The sequence below is a fragment of the Telmatherina bonti genome, assembly GCF_933228915.1.
Source record: "Telmatherina bonti genome assembly, chromosome: 10".
NCBI classification, from domain to species: Eukaryota; Metazoa; Chordata; class Actinopteri; order Atheriniformes; family Telmatherinidae; genus Telmatherina; species Telmatherina bonti.
This window is the reverse complement of record NC_136628.1, coordinates 39,805,510-39,821,072: the sequence shown is the minus strand read 5'-3', so window position 1 is coordinate 39,821,072 and position 15,563 is coordinate 39,805,510. Positions and strand designations below refer to the sequence as shown.

Genomic DNA, 15,563 nt, shown 5'->3' with positions numbered 1-15,563 from the left:
ACTCACCTTGGCTTGGTTTGTAGGGTTTTCCACTAGGCTTTTGTACCCGTTTACCGATACTTTTTTTGTAACTCCTCGGCCCAGGTTCTAAGCAAACTGAGTGTGTGATGTGGCCAGACTGCAGCTGACCACTATTGGTCAGGGCAAGGCCAATCAGCAATCAGGGGTCAGGAAGTGACATCAATGGAAGAGTGACTCTAACGTTAAAAAAAAAAAAAAGTTATTTACATTACATGACAAGCAGTGCCATACATCCATCCATCTTCTGCCGCTTATCCAGTGGAGGGTCACGGGGGCAGCAGCCTAAGCTGGGAAGCCTAGACTTCCCTCTCCCCAGCCAATATGCCAACTCTGCAGGGGGATCCCGAGGCGTTCCCAGGCCAGCCGAGAGATATCACTCACTCGTGAACAAGACCCCGAGATATTTAAACTCCTCCACTTGAGGCAGGACCTGACTCCCGACCCGGAGAGGGCAATCCACCCTATTCCAGCTGAGGACCATGGTCTCAGATTTTGAGGTGCTGATTCTCGTCCCAGCCGCTTCACACTCGGCAGCGAATCGCTCAAGTGAGAGCTGGAGATCACGACCAAATGAAGCCAACAGGACCACGTCATCTGCAAAAAGCAGGGACCCAATCCTGAGGCCACCAAGCCGGATCCCCTCAACACCTCGGCTGCACCTAGAAATTCTGTCCATATAAGTTATGAACAGAATCGATGATAAAGGGCAGCCTTGGCAGAGTCCAACCCTCACCGGAAACGAATCCGACTTACTACCGGCAATGCGAACCAAGCTCTGACACCTGTCGTACAGGGACCAGACAGCTCGTACAAGGGGGTCCGGTACCCCATACTCCCAGAGTACCCCCCACAGGAGCCCCCGGGACACGGTCGAATGCCTTCTCCAGGTCCACAAAGCACATGTAGACTGGTTGGGCAAACCGCAAGCCACATGCTGCTTAGCCTGTCGGTACCCATCAGCTGCTTCCAGAGTCCCACAGGCCAAGAAGGCCCGATAGGACTCCTTCTTCATTTTGACGGCATCCCTCACTGCTGGTGTCCACCAACGAGTCCTGGGATTACCGCCACGACAGGCACCAACGACCATACAGCCACAGCTCCGGCTGGCCGCCTCAGCAATAGAGGCACGGAACACAGCCCATTCGGACTCAATGTCCCCCGCCTCACTCGGGACATGTTTGAAGCTCTGCTGAAGGTGGGAGTTGAAGCTCGCTCTGACAGGGGACTCAGCCAGACGTTCCCAGCAGACCCTCACAACACATTTGGGCCTGCCAGCTCTGACCGGCTTCCTCCCCCACCATCTGAGCCAACTCACCACCAGGTGGTGATCAGTTGACAGGGCCAGGGTCCCCGCCTCTTGCTGCCGCCCAGCTCACATTGCACCCGACCCTAGGGCCCATGTAACCCTTTTGGGCTGAGCCCGACCGGGCCCATGGGCAAAGGCCCGGCCACCAGATGCTCGCTCTCGTGCCCCACCCCCAGGCCTGGCTCCAGAGGGGGGCCCCGATGACCCGCGTCAGGGGCAAAGGACATTTTCACCATGATCGTAATCATCATTGAGGTCTTTGAGCCACACTTAGTCTGGTACCTCCCCATGACACCTTTTTGCCATGTGTGACTTTACCAGGGCCATAAAGTCCCAGACAACATAGTTGCTAGGATCTTCAGAACACAACAACAACTTCACCACGATAAGGTGGCGGCTCAGGGAGGGAGTGACAAGCAATGTCGCAACAAAAGTCTTTTCTGTTGTCCAACACTTAGGTGGAGAGGTTTTTTTGTTTGGTAGCTGAGGAAACGATACAGAGGGAACGAAGAAATCTATTAAGAGCTTTCCAACTCAATGGCTACGGATAGCAAAGGAGTTTTCAGCAGTGTAGAGAGAAGCTGAAAAAGATCTAAAGTGACGATCAGCAGGTCGAGGACCACAATGGTTGGAGTGGATCAAACAGACAAGACTGGAAGTGGTTCCAACAAATGGATGCTAGCTAGCTCCAGACCAAGTAGCAGATTGCCTCTTGGTCCTGTGTTGTTATAGAGCTTGTTGTGCACAACACTGATGTCACAGTGATTTCACACAAACCCCGCCCATTTTAGATCTGGTACTAAACTGTCATGGAAAGAAACGGGACCAAGCTGAGACGAGTTTAGGCGAGGTAGGTTGAGACGAGCGGAAACGAATGGAAAAGAGGGATCAAACTCCGCTAGAACAGGACCAGTAGTGTGTAACTGTGATGGTCATGTGACCCTCCAGCTGGTCTACAGAGGTTTTCCAGCGTCTCTATCCGTCCAGGAGGTTTACAGTCCAGACACAACATGTAGTGTTTATTCAGAGACTCTAGATGGTAAATCCACCATTATTTATCACATCTTCATCACCATCACCACCATGTTGCTAAGAGACCTCTATTTTCACCTGGACACGATGATGAAGACACTTCCTGTCAGACTTTCCACCAATCAGAGAGCTTAAACTGACGGTAACGTCCAATCAGGAGCAGCCAAAGATCAACAAGTGATGAGAAAAGCAGGAAAATAATGATCCTCTATGGCTGGAATAAAGCCAAGAAGTCTCAGGATTTTTGATATTGACTTTTTTTTATCGATTTCCAACATACTTATTTTGTCCAACTCTTTATTTCTGATATCAACCAATGCTAATATATTCGGACTGTGCATGAATAGATGTCTACCTAAACATTCAAGGTTGGCTCATAAATGGCGATCCCATGGGAATTATTGGGAGTTGTGCCAAATAAACAAAAATATTTCAAACACTACACATGACATCTCCTATATTGTGACATTTTGATTAAGAGGCGACATAGCTCAAAAGTTTGATGTATAACATGTTCGTTCATGTTGTGTAAAAGGTGTGTAGCTAAAAAACAAAAAACTGACAGGTTATTTGCAATAAACCCTTTTAATGTTTTGGTTTAAAGGGATTGACAGAGCTCTGTTGGGTTTCCACAATCTTAACATGTCCTCTAGTGTATCCACAGAGACCTGGCTGCCAGGAACGTTTTGGTCTGTGATGGGAAGTTGGTGAAGGTTTGTGACTTTGGTTTGGCAAGAGATCTGCAGAAGGACCCGGATTACATCACCAGAGGAAATGTTCGTCAATGCGGCAACATAGAAACACAAGTCACACATTCAATGATATTACAACATTTTCTGTGACATAACAACACCCAGTAACATCCTGTCCTGCTGATCTGGTTGTAGAGCTTCCTGCCGCTAAGGTGGATGTCTCCAGAAAGTATCTTCCAGAACATCTACAGCTCTCAGAGCAACGTCTGGTCGTTTGGAGTCTTAATGTGGGAGATCTTCTCACTGGGTATACCAGTCCGACCAGTTTATGTCTACACACAGACCAGTCTGACCAGTTTGCATCTACACTCAGACCAGTCCAGCCATTCTGATTAGTATAACCTGCTGTGTTCCAGGTAGCCGTCCGTATTCAGCTCTCCAAACCACCCAAGACTTCTGCTCTGCGCTGAAGACTGGACTCAGACTTGACCGACCAGTCCACACTCCCCATCCTATGTACGACAAAACCGGTGCCATCCAAAATTATGTAGACCCTACTGTCAGCATCAGATGCAGTCCAGAAGTCCAGAACCGATCCAGATGTCAAAATAGAGCTGACTTGCATGACCATTTAGAACCAGGCTAGAAAAGGGGTATCGGGTCTTTGGCCAGCTGACATAAGTGTACCTTGTTTGGGTTTGCAGGTATGAACTGATGAAACAGTGCTGGGAAGATGAACCACAGTCTAGACCATCCTTTTCATCATTGGTTGTTGCGGTGGGCAACATGATGGGTGACGACTACAAACAGGTAAACAGCTAACAGTTTTTGATTAATCTTACAGATCAATAAAAGTTTTCTTTTTGTGTTTCAGTGTTATACCCAACTGACTGAAAACTTCCTGAAGGAAGAGAACTGGTCCAAACAAAGTTACAGTCAGGCTGACAGACAAGGTGACACAGGGCTCATAATCACTAACTGGTTGCCAGTAAAAACAAAATCTAACTCCACCCCCCTTTCTTAGCAGAACATCCACCAGAAGAGAAAGTTCAGCTGATGGAGGTAGAGCTGGAGGAGCAAGTACCTTCCCAAAGCACTTACATCATTCCTGCCACTGACATTACAATAGAAGGAGGTAATGGCACTGCGCTGGACGCAGCCAGGTATGATGTAGTCAGGTGATGTAGTCTTGTATGATGTAGTCAGGTGATGTAGTCTGGTATGATGTAGTCAGGTATGATGTAGTCAGGTGATGTAGTCTGGTATGATGTAGTCAGGTGATGTAGTCTGGTATGATGTAGTCAGGTGATGTAGTCTGGTATGATGTAGTCAGGTATGATGTAGTCAGGTGATGTAGTCTGGTCTGATGTAGTCAGGTATGATGTAGTCAGGTGATGTAGTCTGGTATGATGTAGTCAGGTATGATGTAGTCAGGTGATGCTGTCTGGTATGATGTAGTCAGGTATGATGTAGTCAGGTGATGCTGTCTGGTATGATGTAGTAAGGCGATGTAGTCTTGTATGATGTATTCAGGTAAGATGTAGTCAGGTGATGTAGTCTGGTATGATGTAGTCAGGTGATGTAGTCTGGTATGATGTAGTCAGGTATGATGTAGTCAGGTGATGTAGTCTGGTATGATGTAGTCAGGTATGATGTAGTCAGGTGATGTAGTCTGGTATGATGTAGTCAGGTATGATGTAGTCAGGTGATGCTGTCTGGTATGATGTAGTCAGGTATGATGTAGTCAGGTGATGCTGTCTGGTATGATGTAGTAAGGCGATGTAGTCTTGTATGATGTATTCAGGTAAGATGTAGTCAGGTGATGTATTCAGGTAAGATATAGTCAGGTGATGTAGTCTGGTATGATGTACTCAGATGATGTAGTAAGGTAATGCAGTCTGGTATAGTATAGTCAGGTGATGTAGTCTTTTATGATGTAGCCAGATATGATGCAGTCAGGTATGATGTTATAAGATCTGTTGTAGTCAGGTATAGTGAGGTATGACGTAGTCAGGTGATGTAGTCAGGTATGATGTATGGTGATGTAGTCAGGTATAATGTAGTAGGATGATGCAGTCTTGTATGATGTATTTAGGTAAGATGTAGTCTGGTATAATGTAGTCAGGTGATGTAGTCAGGTATAATGTAGTCAGGTGATGTAGTCAGGTATAATGTAGTCAGGTGATGTAGTCAGGTATAATGTAGTCAGGTGATGTAATCTGGTATGATGTAGTATGGTGATGTACTCTGGTGATGTAGTCAGGTATGATGTAGTCAAGTTATGTAGTCAGGTATGATGTAGTCTGGTGATGTAGTCAGGTATGATGTAGTCAGGTGATGTAGTCAGGTATAATGTAGTCACGTGATGTAGTCTGGTATGATGTAGTATGGTGATGTACTCTGGTAATGTATTCAGGTATGATGTAGTGTGCTATTATGTAGTCAGGTATGATGTAGTCACTTGATGTAGTCAAGTATGATGTAATCAGGTGATGAAGTCAGGTATAATGTAGTCACATGATATAATTTGGTATGACGTAGTCCGTTGATGTAGTTAGGTATAATGTAGTCACGTGATGTAGTTTGGTATTTTGTAGTATGGTGATGTACTCTGGTGATGTAGTCAGGTATGATGTAGTCAGGTTATGTAGGCAGGTATGAAGTAGTCATGTGATGTAGTCAAGTGATATAGTCTGGTGATTTAGTCAGGTATGATGTAGTCAGGTATAAAGTAGTCAGGTATTATGTAGTCAGGCATGATGTAGTCCGGTGATGTAATCAGGTGATGTCGTATGGTGATGTAGTCAGTTGATGTAGTCAGGTGATGCAGTCTTTTATGATGTAATCAGATATGATGAAGTCAGGTATAGTCAGGTATGATGTAGTGTGCTATGATGTAGTCAGGTGAAGTAGTGAGGTACTACATAGTCAGGCATGATATAGTCAGGTATGATGTTGTCAAGTTTGATGTAGTCAGGTGCTGCTGTCAGGTGATGTCGTCAGGTATGATGTAGTCAGGTGCTGCTTTCAGGTGATGTAGTCAGGTGGTGAAGTGAGGTACTACATATTCATTTATGATGTAGTCAGGTAAGATGTAGTTAGGTGAAGTAGTCAGGTATGATGTAGTCAGGTGGGATGTAGTCAAGTATGATGTAGACAGGTAAGATGTAGTTAGGTGATGTAGTCAGGTGATGTAGTCAGGTAAGATGTAGTCAAGTAAGATGTAGTGAAGTATGTATGATATAGTCAGGTATGATGTAGTCAAGTATGATGTAGTCAGGTATGCTATAGTCAGGTAAGATGTAGTCAGGTAAGATGTAGTCAGGTGATGTAGTCAGGTAAGATGTAGTCAGGTAAGATGTAATCAAGTATGATGTAGTCAGGTAAGATGTAGTTAGGTGATGTAGTCAAGTATGATGTAGTCAGGTATGATATAGTCAGGTAAGATGTAGTCAAGTATGATGTATTCAGGTAAGATGTATTCAGGTAAGATGTAGTTAGGTGTTGTAGTCAGGTAAGACGTAGTCAAGTATGATGTAGTCAGGTATGATGTAGTTATGTGATGTAGTCAGGTATGATGTAGTCAAGTGTGATGTATTCAGGTAAGATGTATTCAGGTATGATGTAGTTATGTAATGTAGTCAGGTAAGATATAGTCAAGTATGATGTAGTCAGGTATGATGTAGTTATGTGATGTAGTCAGGTATGATGTAGTCAAGTGTGATGTAGTCAGGTATGATGTAGTCAGGTAAGATGTAGTCAGGTATGATGTAGTCAGGTAAGATGTAGTTAGGTATGATGTAGTCAGGTATGATGTAGTCAGGTAAGATGTAGTCAGGCAAGATGTAGTCAGGTAAGATGTAGTTATTTGATGTAGTCAGGTAAGATGTAGTCAAGCATGATATAGTCAGGTAAGATGTAGTCAGGTATGATGTAGTCAGGTAAGATGTAGTCAAGTATGATGTATTCAGGTAAGATGTAGTCAGGTGATGTAGTCAGGTGATGCAGTCAGGTAAGACGTAGTCAAATATAATGTAGTCAGGTATGATGTAGTCAGGTAAGATGTAGTCAGGTATGATGTAGTCAGGTAAGATGTAGTTAGGTGATGTAGTCAAGTATGATGTAGTCAGGTATGATATAGTCAGGTAAGATGTAGTCAAGTAAGATGTAGTGAAGTATGATGTAGTCAGGTATAATATAGTCAGGTAAGATGTAGTCAGGTAAGATGTAGTTAGGTGATGTACTCAAGTATGATGTAGTCAGGTATGATATAGTCAGGTAAGATGTAGTCAAGTATGATGTATTCAGTTAAGATGTAGTTAGGTGATGTAGTCAGGTGAAGTAGTCAGGTAAGACGTAGTCAAGTATGATGTAGTCAGGTAAGATGTACTCAGGTAAGATGTAGTTAGGTGATGTAGTCAGGTGATGTAGTCAGGTAAGACGTAGTCAAGTATAAAGGAGTCAGGTATGATGTATTCAGGTAAGATGTAGTTAGTTGTTGTAGTCAGGTAAGACGTAGTCAAGTATGATGTAGTCAGGTAACGTGTATTCAGGTAAGATGTAGTTATTTGATGTAGTCAGGTAAGATGTAGTCAAGTATGATGTAGTCAAGTATGATGTAGATATGTGATGTAGTCAGGTAAGATGTAGTCAAGTATGATGTAGTCAGGTATGATGTAGTTATGTGATGTAGTCAGGTATGATGTAGTCAAGTGTTATGTAGTCAGGTATGATATAGTCAGGTAAGATGGAGTCAAGTATGATGTAGTCAGGTAAGATGTAGTCAAGTATGATATAGTCAGGTAAGATGTAGTCAGGTATGATGTAGTCAGGTAAGATGTAGTCAGGTATGATGTAGTCAGGTAAAATGTAGTCAACTATGATGTAGTCAGGTATGATGTAGTTATGTGATGTAGTCAGGTAAGATGTAGTCAAGTATGATGTAGTCAGGTAGGATGTGGTTACGTGATGTAGTCAGGTATGATATAGTCAGGTAAGATGCAGTCAGGTAATATGTAGTTAGGTGATGTAGTCAGGTGATGTAGTCAGGTAAGATGTAGTCATGTATGATGTAGTCAGGTAAGATGTAGTCAAGCATGATGTAGTCAGGTAAGATGTAGTCAGGTATGATGTAGTCAGGTAAGATGTAGTCAAGTATGATGTATTGAGGTAAGATGTAGTTAGGTGATGTAGTCAGGTGATGTAGTCAGTTAAGACGTAGTCAAGTATAATGTAGTGAGGTATGATGTAGTCAGGTAAGATGTAGTCAAGTATGATGTAGTCAAGTGTGATGTAGTCAGGTATGATATAGTCAGGTAAGATGTAGTCAGGTAAGATGTAGTCAAGTATGATGTAGTCAGGTATAATGTAGTCAGGTATGATGTATTCAGGTAAGATGTAGTTAGTTGTTGTAGTGAGGTAAGACGTAGTCAAGTATGATGTAGTCAGGTATGATGTAGTTATGTGATGTAGTCAGGTATGATGTAGTCAAGTGTGATGTAGTCAGGTATGATGTACTCAGGTAAGATGTAGTCAGGTATGATGTAGTCAGGTAAGATGTAGTTAGGTATGATGTAGTCAGGTAAGATGTAGTCAGGTAAGATGTAGTCAGGTAAGATGTAGTTATTTGATGTAGTCAGGTAAGATGTAGTCAAGCATGATATAGTCAGGTAAGATGTAGTCAGGTATTATGTAGTCAGGTAAGATGTAGTCAAGTATGATGCATTCAGGTAAGATGTAGTCAGGTGATGTAGTCAGGTGATGCAGTCAGGTAAGACGTAGTCAAGTATAATGTAGTCAGGTATGATGTAGTCAGGTAAGATGTAGTCAGGTATGATGTAGTCAGGTAAGATGTAGTTAGGTGATGTAGTCAAGTATGATGTAGTAAGGTATGATATAGTCAGGTAAGATGTAGTCAAGTAAGATGTAGTCAAGTATGATGTAGTCCGGTATGATGTAGTCAGGTATGATATAGTCAGGTAAGATGTAGTCAAGTATGATGTATTCGGTTAAGATGTAGTTAGGTGATGTAGTCAGGTGATGTAGTCAGTTAAGACGTAGTCAAGTATAATGTAGTGAGGTATGATGTAGTCAGGTAAGATGTAGTCAGGTATGATGTAGTCAGGTAAGATGTAGTCAAGTGTGATGTAGTCAAGTGTGATGTAGTCAGGTATGATGTATTCAGGTAAGATGTAGTCAGGTAAGATGTAGTCAAGTATGATGCATTCAGGTAAGATGTAGTCAGGTGATGTAGTCAGGTGATGCAGTCAGGTAAGACGTAGTCAAGTATAATGTAGTCAGGTATGATGTAGTCAGGTAAGATGTAGTCAGGTATGATGTAGTCAGGTAAGATGTAGTTAGGTGATGTAGTCAAGTATGATGTAGTAAGGTATGATATAGTCAGGTAAGATGTAGTCAAGTAAGATGTAGTCAAGTATGATGTAGTCAGGTATGATATAGTCAGGTAAGATGTAGTCAGGTAAGATGTAGTTAGGTGATGTAGTCAAGTATGATGTAGTCAGGTATGATATAGTCAGGTAAGATGTAGTCAAGTATGATGTATTCGGTTAAGATGTAGTTAGGTGATGTAGTCAGGTGATGTAGTCAGTTAAGACGTAGTCAAGTATAATGTAGTGAGGTATGATGTAGTCAGGTAAGATGTAGTCAGGTATGATGTAGTCAGGTAAGATGTAGTCAAATCTGATGTAGTCAAGTGTGATGTAGTCAGGTATGATATAGTCAGGTAAGATGTAGTCAGGTAAGATGTAGTCAAGTATGATGTAGTTAGGTATGATGTAGTCAGGTAAGATGTAGTCAGGTATGATGTAGTCAGGTAAGATGTAGTTAGGTGATGTAGTCAAGTATGATGTAGTCAGGTATGATATAGTCAGGTAAGATGTAGTCAAGTAAGATGTAGTCAAGTATGATGTAGTCAGGTATGATGTAGTCAGGTAAGATGTAGTCAGGTAAGATGTAGTTAGGTGATGTACTCAAGTATGATGTAGTCAGGTATGATATAGTCAGGTAAGATGTAGTCAAGTATGATGTATTCAGTTAAGATGTAGTTAGGTGATGTAGTCAGGTGAAGTAGTCAGGTAAGACGTAGTCAAGTATGATGTAGTCAGGTAAGATGTACTCAGGTAAGATGTAGTTAGGTGATGTAGTCAGGTGATGTAGTCAGGTAAGACGTAGTCAAGTATAATGGAGTCAGGTATGATGTATTCAGGTAAGATGTAGTTATTTGATGTAGTCAGGTAAGATGTAGTCAAGTATGATGTAGTCAAGTATGATGTAGATATGTGATGTAGTCAGGTAAGATGTAGTCAAGTATGATGTAGTCAGGTATGATGTAGTTATGTGATGTAGTCAGGTATGATGTAGTCAAGTGTTATGTAGTCAGGTATGATATAGTCAGGTAAGATGGAGTCAAGTATGATGTAGTCAGGTAAGATGTAGTCAAGTATGATATAGTCAGGTAAGATGTAGTCAGGTAAGATGTAGTCAGGTATGATGTAGTCAGGTAAAATGTAGTCAACTATGATGTAGTCAGGTATGATGTAGTTATGTGATGTAGTCAGGTAAGATGTAGTCAAGTATGATGTAGTCAGGTAAGATGTGGTTACGTGATGTAGTCAGGTATGATATAGTCAGGTAAGATGCAGTCAGGTAATATGTAGTTAGGTGATGTAGTCAGGTGATGTAGTCAGGTAAGATGTAGTCATGTATGATGTAGTCAGGTAAGATGTAGTCAAGCATGATGTAGTCAGGTAAGATGTAGTCAGGTATGATGTAGTCAGGTAAGATGTAGTCAAGTATGATGTATTCAGGTAAGATGTAGTTAGGTGATGTAGTCAGGTGATGTAGTCAGTTAAGACGTAGTCAAGTATAATGTAGTGAGGTATGATGTAGTCAGGTAAGATGTAGTCAAGTATGATGTAGTCAAGTGTGATGTAGTCAGGTATGATATAGTCAGGTAAGATGTAGTCAGGTAAGATGTAGTCAAGTATGATGTAGTCAGGTATGATGTAGTCAGGTAAGATGTAGTCAGGAAAGATGTAGTTATTTGATGTAGTCAGGTGATGTAGTCAGGTAAGACGTAGTCAAGTATAATGTAGTCAGGTATGATGTATTCAGGTAAGATGTAGTTAGTTGTTGTAGTGAGGTAAGACGTAGTCAAGTATGATGTAGTCAGGTATGATGTAGTTATGTGATGTAGTCAGGTATGATGTAGTCAAGTGTGATGTAGTCAGGTATGATGTACTCAGGTAAGATGTAGTCAGGTATGATGTAGTCAGGTAAGATGTAGTTAGGTATGATGTAGTCAGGTATGATGTAGTCAGGTAAGATGTAGTCAGGTAAGATGTAGTCAGGTAAGATGTAGTTATTTGATGTAGTCAGGTAAGATGTAGTCAAGCATGATATAGTCAGGTAAGATGTAGTCAGGTATTATGCAGTCAGGTAAGATGTAGTCAAGTATGATGCATTCAGGTAAGATGTAGTCAGGTGATGTAGTCAGGTGATGCAGTCAGGTAAGACGTAGTCAAGTATAATGCAGTCAGGTATGATGTGGTCAGGTAAGATGTAGTCAGGTATGATGTAGTCAGGTAAGATGTAGTTAGGTGATGTAGTCAAGTATGATGTAGTAAGGTATGATATAGTCAGGTAAGATGTAGTCAAGTAAGATGTAGTCAAGTATGATGTAGTCAGGTATGATATAGTCAGGTAATATGTAGTCAGGTAAGATGTAGTTAGGTGATGTAGTCAAGTATGATGTAGTCAGGTATGATATAGTCAGGTAAGATGTAGTCAAGTATGATGTATTCGGTTAAGATGTAGTTAGGTGATGTAGTCAGGTGATGTAGTCAGGTAAGACGTAGTCAAGTATGATGTACTCAGGTAAGATGTACTCAGGTAAGATGTAGTTAGGTGATGTAGTCAGGTGATGTAGTCAGGTAAGACGTAGTCAAGTATAATGGAGTCAGGTATGATGTATTCAGGTAAGATGTAGTTATTTGTTGTAGTCAGGTAAGACGTAGTCAAGTATGATGTAGTCAGGTAACGTGTATTCAGGTAAGATGTAGTTATTTGATGTAGTCAGGTAAGATGTAGTCAAGTATGATGTAGTCAAGTATGATGTAGATATGTGATGTAGTCAGGTAAGATGTAGTCAAGTATGATGTAGTCAGGTATGATGTAGTTATGTGATGTAGTCAGGCATGATGTAGTCAAGTGTTATGTAGTCAGGTATGATATAGTCAGGTAAGATGGAGTCAAGTATGATGTAGTCAGGTAAGATGTAGTCAAGTATGATATAGTCAGGTAAGATGTAGTCAGGTATGATGTAGTCAGGTAAGATGTAGTCAGGTATGATGTAGTCAGGTAAGATGTAGTCAACTATGATGTAGTCAGGTATGATATAGTTATGTGATGTAGTCAGGTAAGATGTAGTCAAGTATGATGTAGTCAGGTAAGATGTGGTTACGTGATGTAGTCAGGTATGATATAGTCAGGTAAGATGTAGTCAAGTATGATGTATTCAGTTAAGATGTAGTTAGGTGATGTAGTCAGGTGATGTAGTCAGGTAAGACGTAGTCGAGTATGATGTAGTCAGGTAAGATGTACTCAGGTAAGATGTAGTTAGGTGATGTAGTCAGGTGATGTAGTCAGGTAAGACGTAGTCAAGTATAATGGAGTCAGGTATGATGTATTCAGGTAAGATGTAGTTAGTTGTTGTAGTCAGGTAAGACGTAGTCAAGTATGATGTAGTCAGGTAACGTGTATTCAGGTAAGATGTAGTTATTTGATGTAGTCAGGTAAGATGTAGTCAAGTATGATGTAGTCAAGTATGATGTAGATACGTGATGTAGTCAGGTAAGATGTAGTCAAGTATGATGTAGTCAGGTATGATGTAGTTATATGATGTAGTCAGGTATGATGTAGTCAAGTGTTATGTAGTCAGGTATGATATAGTCAGGTAAGATGGAGTCAAGTATGATGTAGTCAGGTAAGATGTAGTCAAGTATGATATAGTCAGGTAAGATGTAGTCAGGTATGATGTAGTCAGGTAAGATGTAGTCAACTATGATGTAGTCAGGTATGATGTAGTTATGTGATGAAGTCAGGTAAGATGTAGTCAAGTATGATGTAGTCAGGTAAGATGTGGTTACGTGATGTAGTCAGGTATGATATAGTCAGGTAAGATGCAGTCAGGTAAGATGTAGTTAGGTGATGTAGTCAGGTGATGTAGTCAGGTAAGATGTAGTCATGTATGATGTAGTCAGGTAAGATGTAGTCAAGCATGATGTAGTCAGGTAAGATGTAGTCAAGTATGATGTAGTCAGGTAAGATGTAGTCAAGTATGATGTATTCAGGTAAGATGTAGTTAGGTGATGTAGTCAGGTGATGTAGTCAGTTAAGACGTAGTCAAGTATAATGTAGTGAGGTATGATGTAGTCAGGTAAGATGTAGTCAGGTATGATGTAGTCAGGTAAGATGTAGTCAAGTCTGATGTAGTCAAGTGTGATGTAGTCAGGTATGATATAGTCAGGTAAGATGTAGTCAGGTAAGATGTAGTCAAGTATGATGTAGTCAGGTATGATGTAGTCAGGTAAGATGTAGTCAGGTAAGATGTAGTTATTTGATGTAGTCAGGTGATCTAGTCAGGTAAGACGTAGTCAAGTATAATGTAGTCAGGTATGATGTATTCAGGTAAGATGTAGTTAGTTGTTGTAGTCAGGTAAGACGTAGTCAAGTATGATGTAGTCAGGTATGATGTAGTTATGTGATGTAGTCAGGTATGATGTAGTCAAGTGTGATGTAGTCAGGTATGATGTAGTCAGGTAAGATGTAGTCAGGTATGATGTAGTCAGGTAAGATGTAGTTAGGTATGATGTAGTCAGGTATGATGTAGTCAGGTAAAATGTAGTCAGGTAAGATGTAGTCAGGTAAGATGTAGTTATTTGATGTAGTCAGGTAAGATGTAGTCAAGCATGATATAGTCAGGTAAGATGTAGTCAGGTATGATGTAGTCAGGTATGATGTAGTCAAGTATGATGTATTCAGGTAAGATGTAGTCAGGTGATGTAGTCAGGTGATGTAGTCAGGTAAGACGTACTCAAGTATAATGCAGTCAGGTATGATGTAGTCAGGTAAGATGTTGTCAGGTATGATGTAGTCAGGTAAGATGTAGTTAGGTGATGTAGTCAAGTATGATGTAGTCAGGTATGATATAGTCAGGTAAGATGTAGTCAAGTAAGATGTAGTCAAGTATGATGTAGTCAGGTATGATATAGTCAGGTAAGATGTAGTCAGGTGATGTAGTCAAGTATGATGTAGTCAGGTATGATATAGTCAGGTAAGATGTAGTCAAGTATGATGTATTCGGTTAAGATGTAGTTAGGTGATGTAGTCAGGTGATGTAGTCAGGTAAGACGTAGTCAAGTATGATGTAGTCAGGTAAGATGTACTCAGGTAAGATGTAGTTAGGTGATGTAGTCAGGTGATGTAGTCAGGTAAGACGTAGTCAAGTATAATGGAGTCAGGTATGATGTATTCAGGTAAGATGTAGTTAGTTGTTGTAGTCAGGTAAGACGTAGTCAAGTATGATGTAGTCAGGTAACGTGCATTCAGGTAAGATGTAGTTATTTGATGTAGTCAGGTAAGATGTAGTCAAGTATGATGTAGTCAAGTATGATGTAGATATGTGATGTAGTCAGGTAAGATGTAGTCAAGTATGATGTAGTCAGGTATGATGTAGTTATGTTATGTAGTCAGGTATGATGTAGTCAAGTGTTATGTAGTCAGGTATGATATAGTCAGGTAAGATGGAGTCAAGTATGATGTAGTCAGGTAAGATGTAGTCAAGTATGATATAGTCAGGTAAGATGTAGTCAGGTATGATGTAGTCAGGTAAGATGTAGTCAGGTATGATGTAGTCAGGTAAGATGTCGTCAACTATGATGTAGTCAGGTATGATATAGTTATGTGATGTAGTCAGGTAAGATGTAGTCAAGTATGATGTAGTCAGGTAAGATGTGGTTACGTGATGTAGTCAGGTATGATATAGTCAGGTAAGATGTAGTCACGTATGATGTAGTCAGGTAAGATGTAGTCAAGCATGATATAGTCAGGTAAGATGTAGTCAGGTATGATGTAGTCAAGTATAATGTAGTCAGGTATGATGCAGTCAGGTAAGATGTAGTTAGGTATGATGTAGTCAGGTAACATGTAGTCAAGTATGATGTAGTCAGGTATGATGTAGTCAGGTAAGATGTAGTCAGGTAAGATGTAGTTATTTGATGTAGTCAGGTGATGTAGTCAGGTAAGACGTAGTCAAGTATGATGTAGTCAGGTATGATGTATTCAGGTAAGATGTAGTTAGTTGTTGTAGTCAGGTAAGACTTAGTCAAGTATGATGTAGTCAGGTAACGTGTATTCAGGAAAGATGTAGTTATTTGATGTAGTCAGGTAAGATGTAGTCAAGTATGATGTAGTCAAGTATGATGTAGATACGT

At 40.9% G+C, this 15,563-nt stretch overlaps 1 protein-coding gene across 6 annotated transcripts in view; it reads left to right on the top strand.

Moving 5' to 3' along the window:
- Nucleotides 1-15,563, top strand: part of LOC306761464 (platelet-derived growth factor receptor beta-like) — a 63,387-nt gene that overhangs the window by 37,066 nt on the left and 10,758 nt on the right. For 3 of the 6 annotated variants that reach the window (XM_079247633.1, XM_079247636.1, XM_079247631.1), the window contains 6 exons: nt 3,013-3,135; nt 3,247-3,358; nt 3,468-3,567; nt 3,756-3,861; nt 3,926-4,004; nt 4,076-4,214. In XM_079247633.1, the coding sequence (XP_079103759.1) occupies nt 3,013-3,135; nt 3,247-3,358; nt 3,468-3,567; nt 3,756-3,861; nt 3,926-4,004; nt 4,076-4,214 (659 nt within the window). The remainder of the gene's footprint in view (nt 1-3,012; nt 3,136-3,246; nt 3,359-3,467; nt 3,568-3,755; nt 3,862-3,925; nt 4,005-4,075; nt 4,215-15,563) is intronic. The other 3 variants (XM_079247632.1, XM_079247634.1, XM_079247635.1) reach the window with 3 other exon arrangements.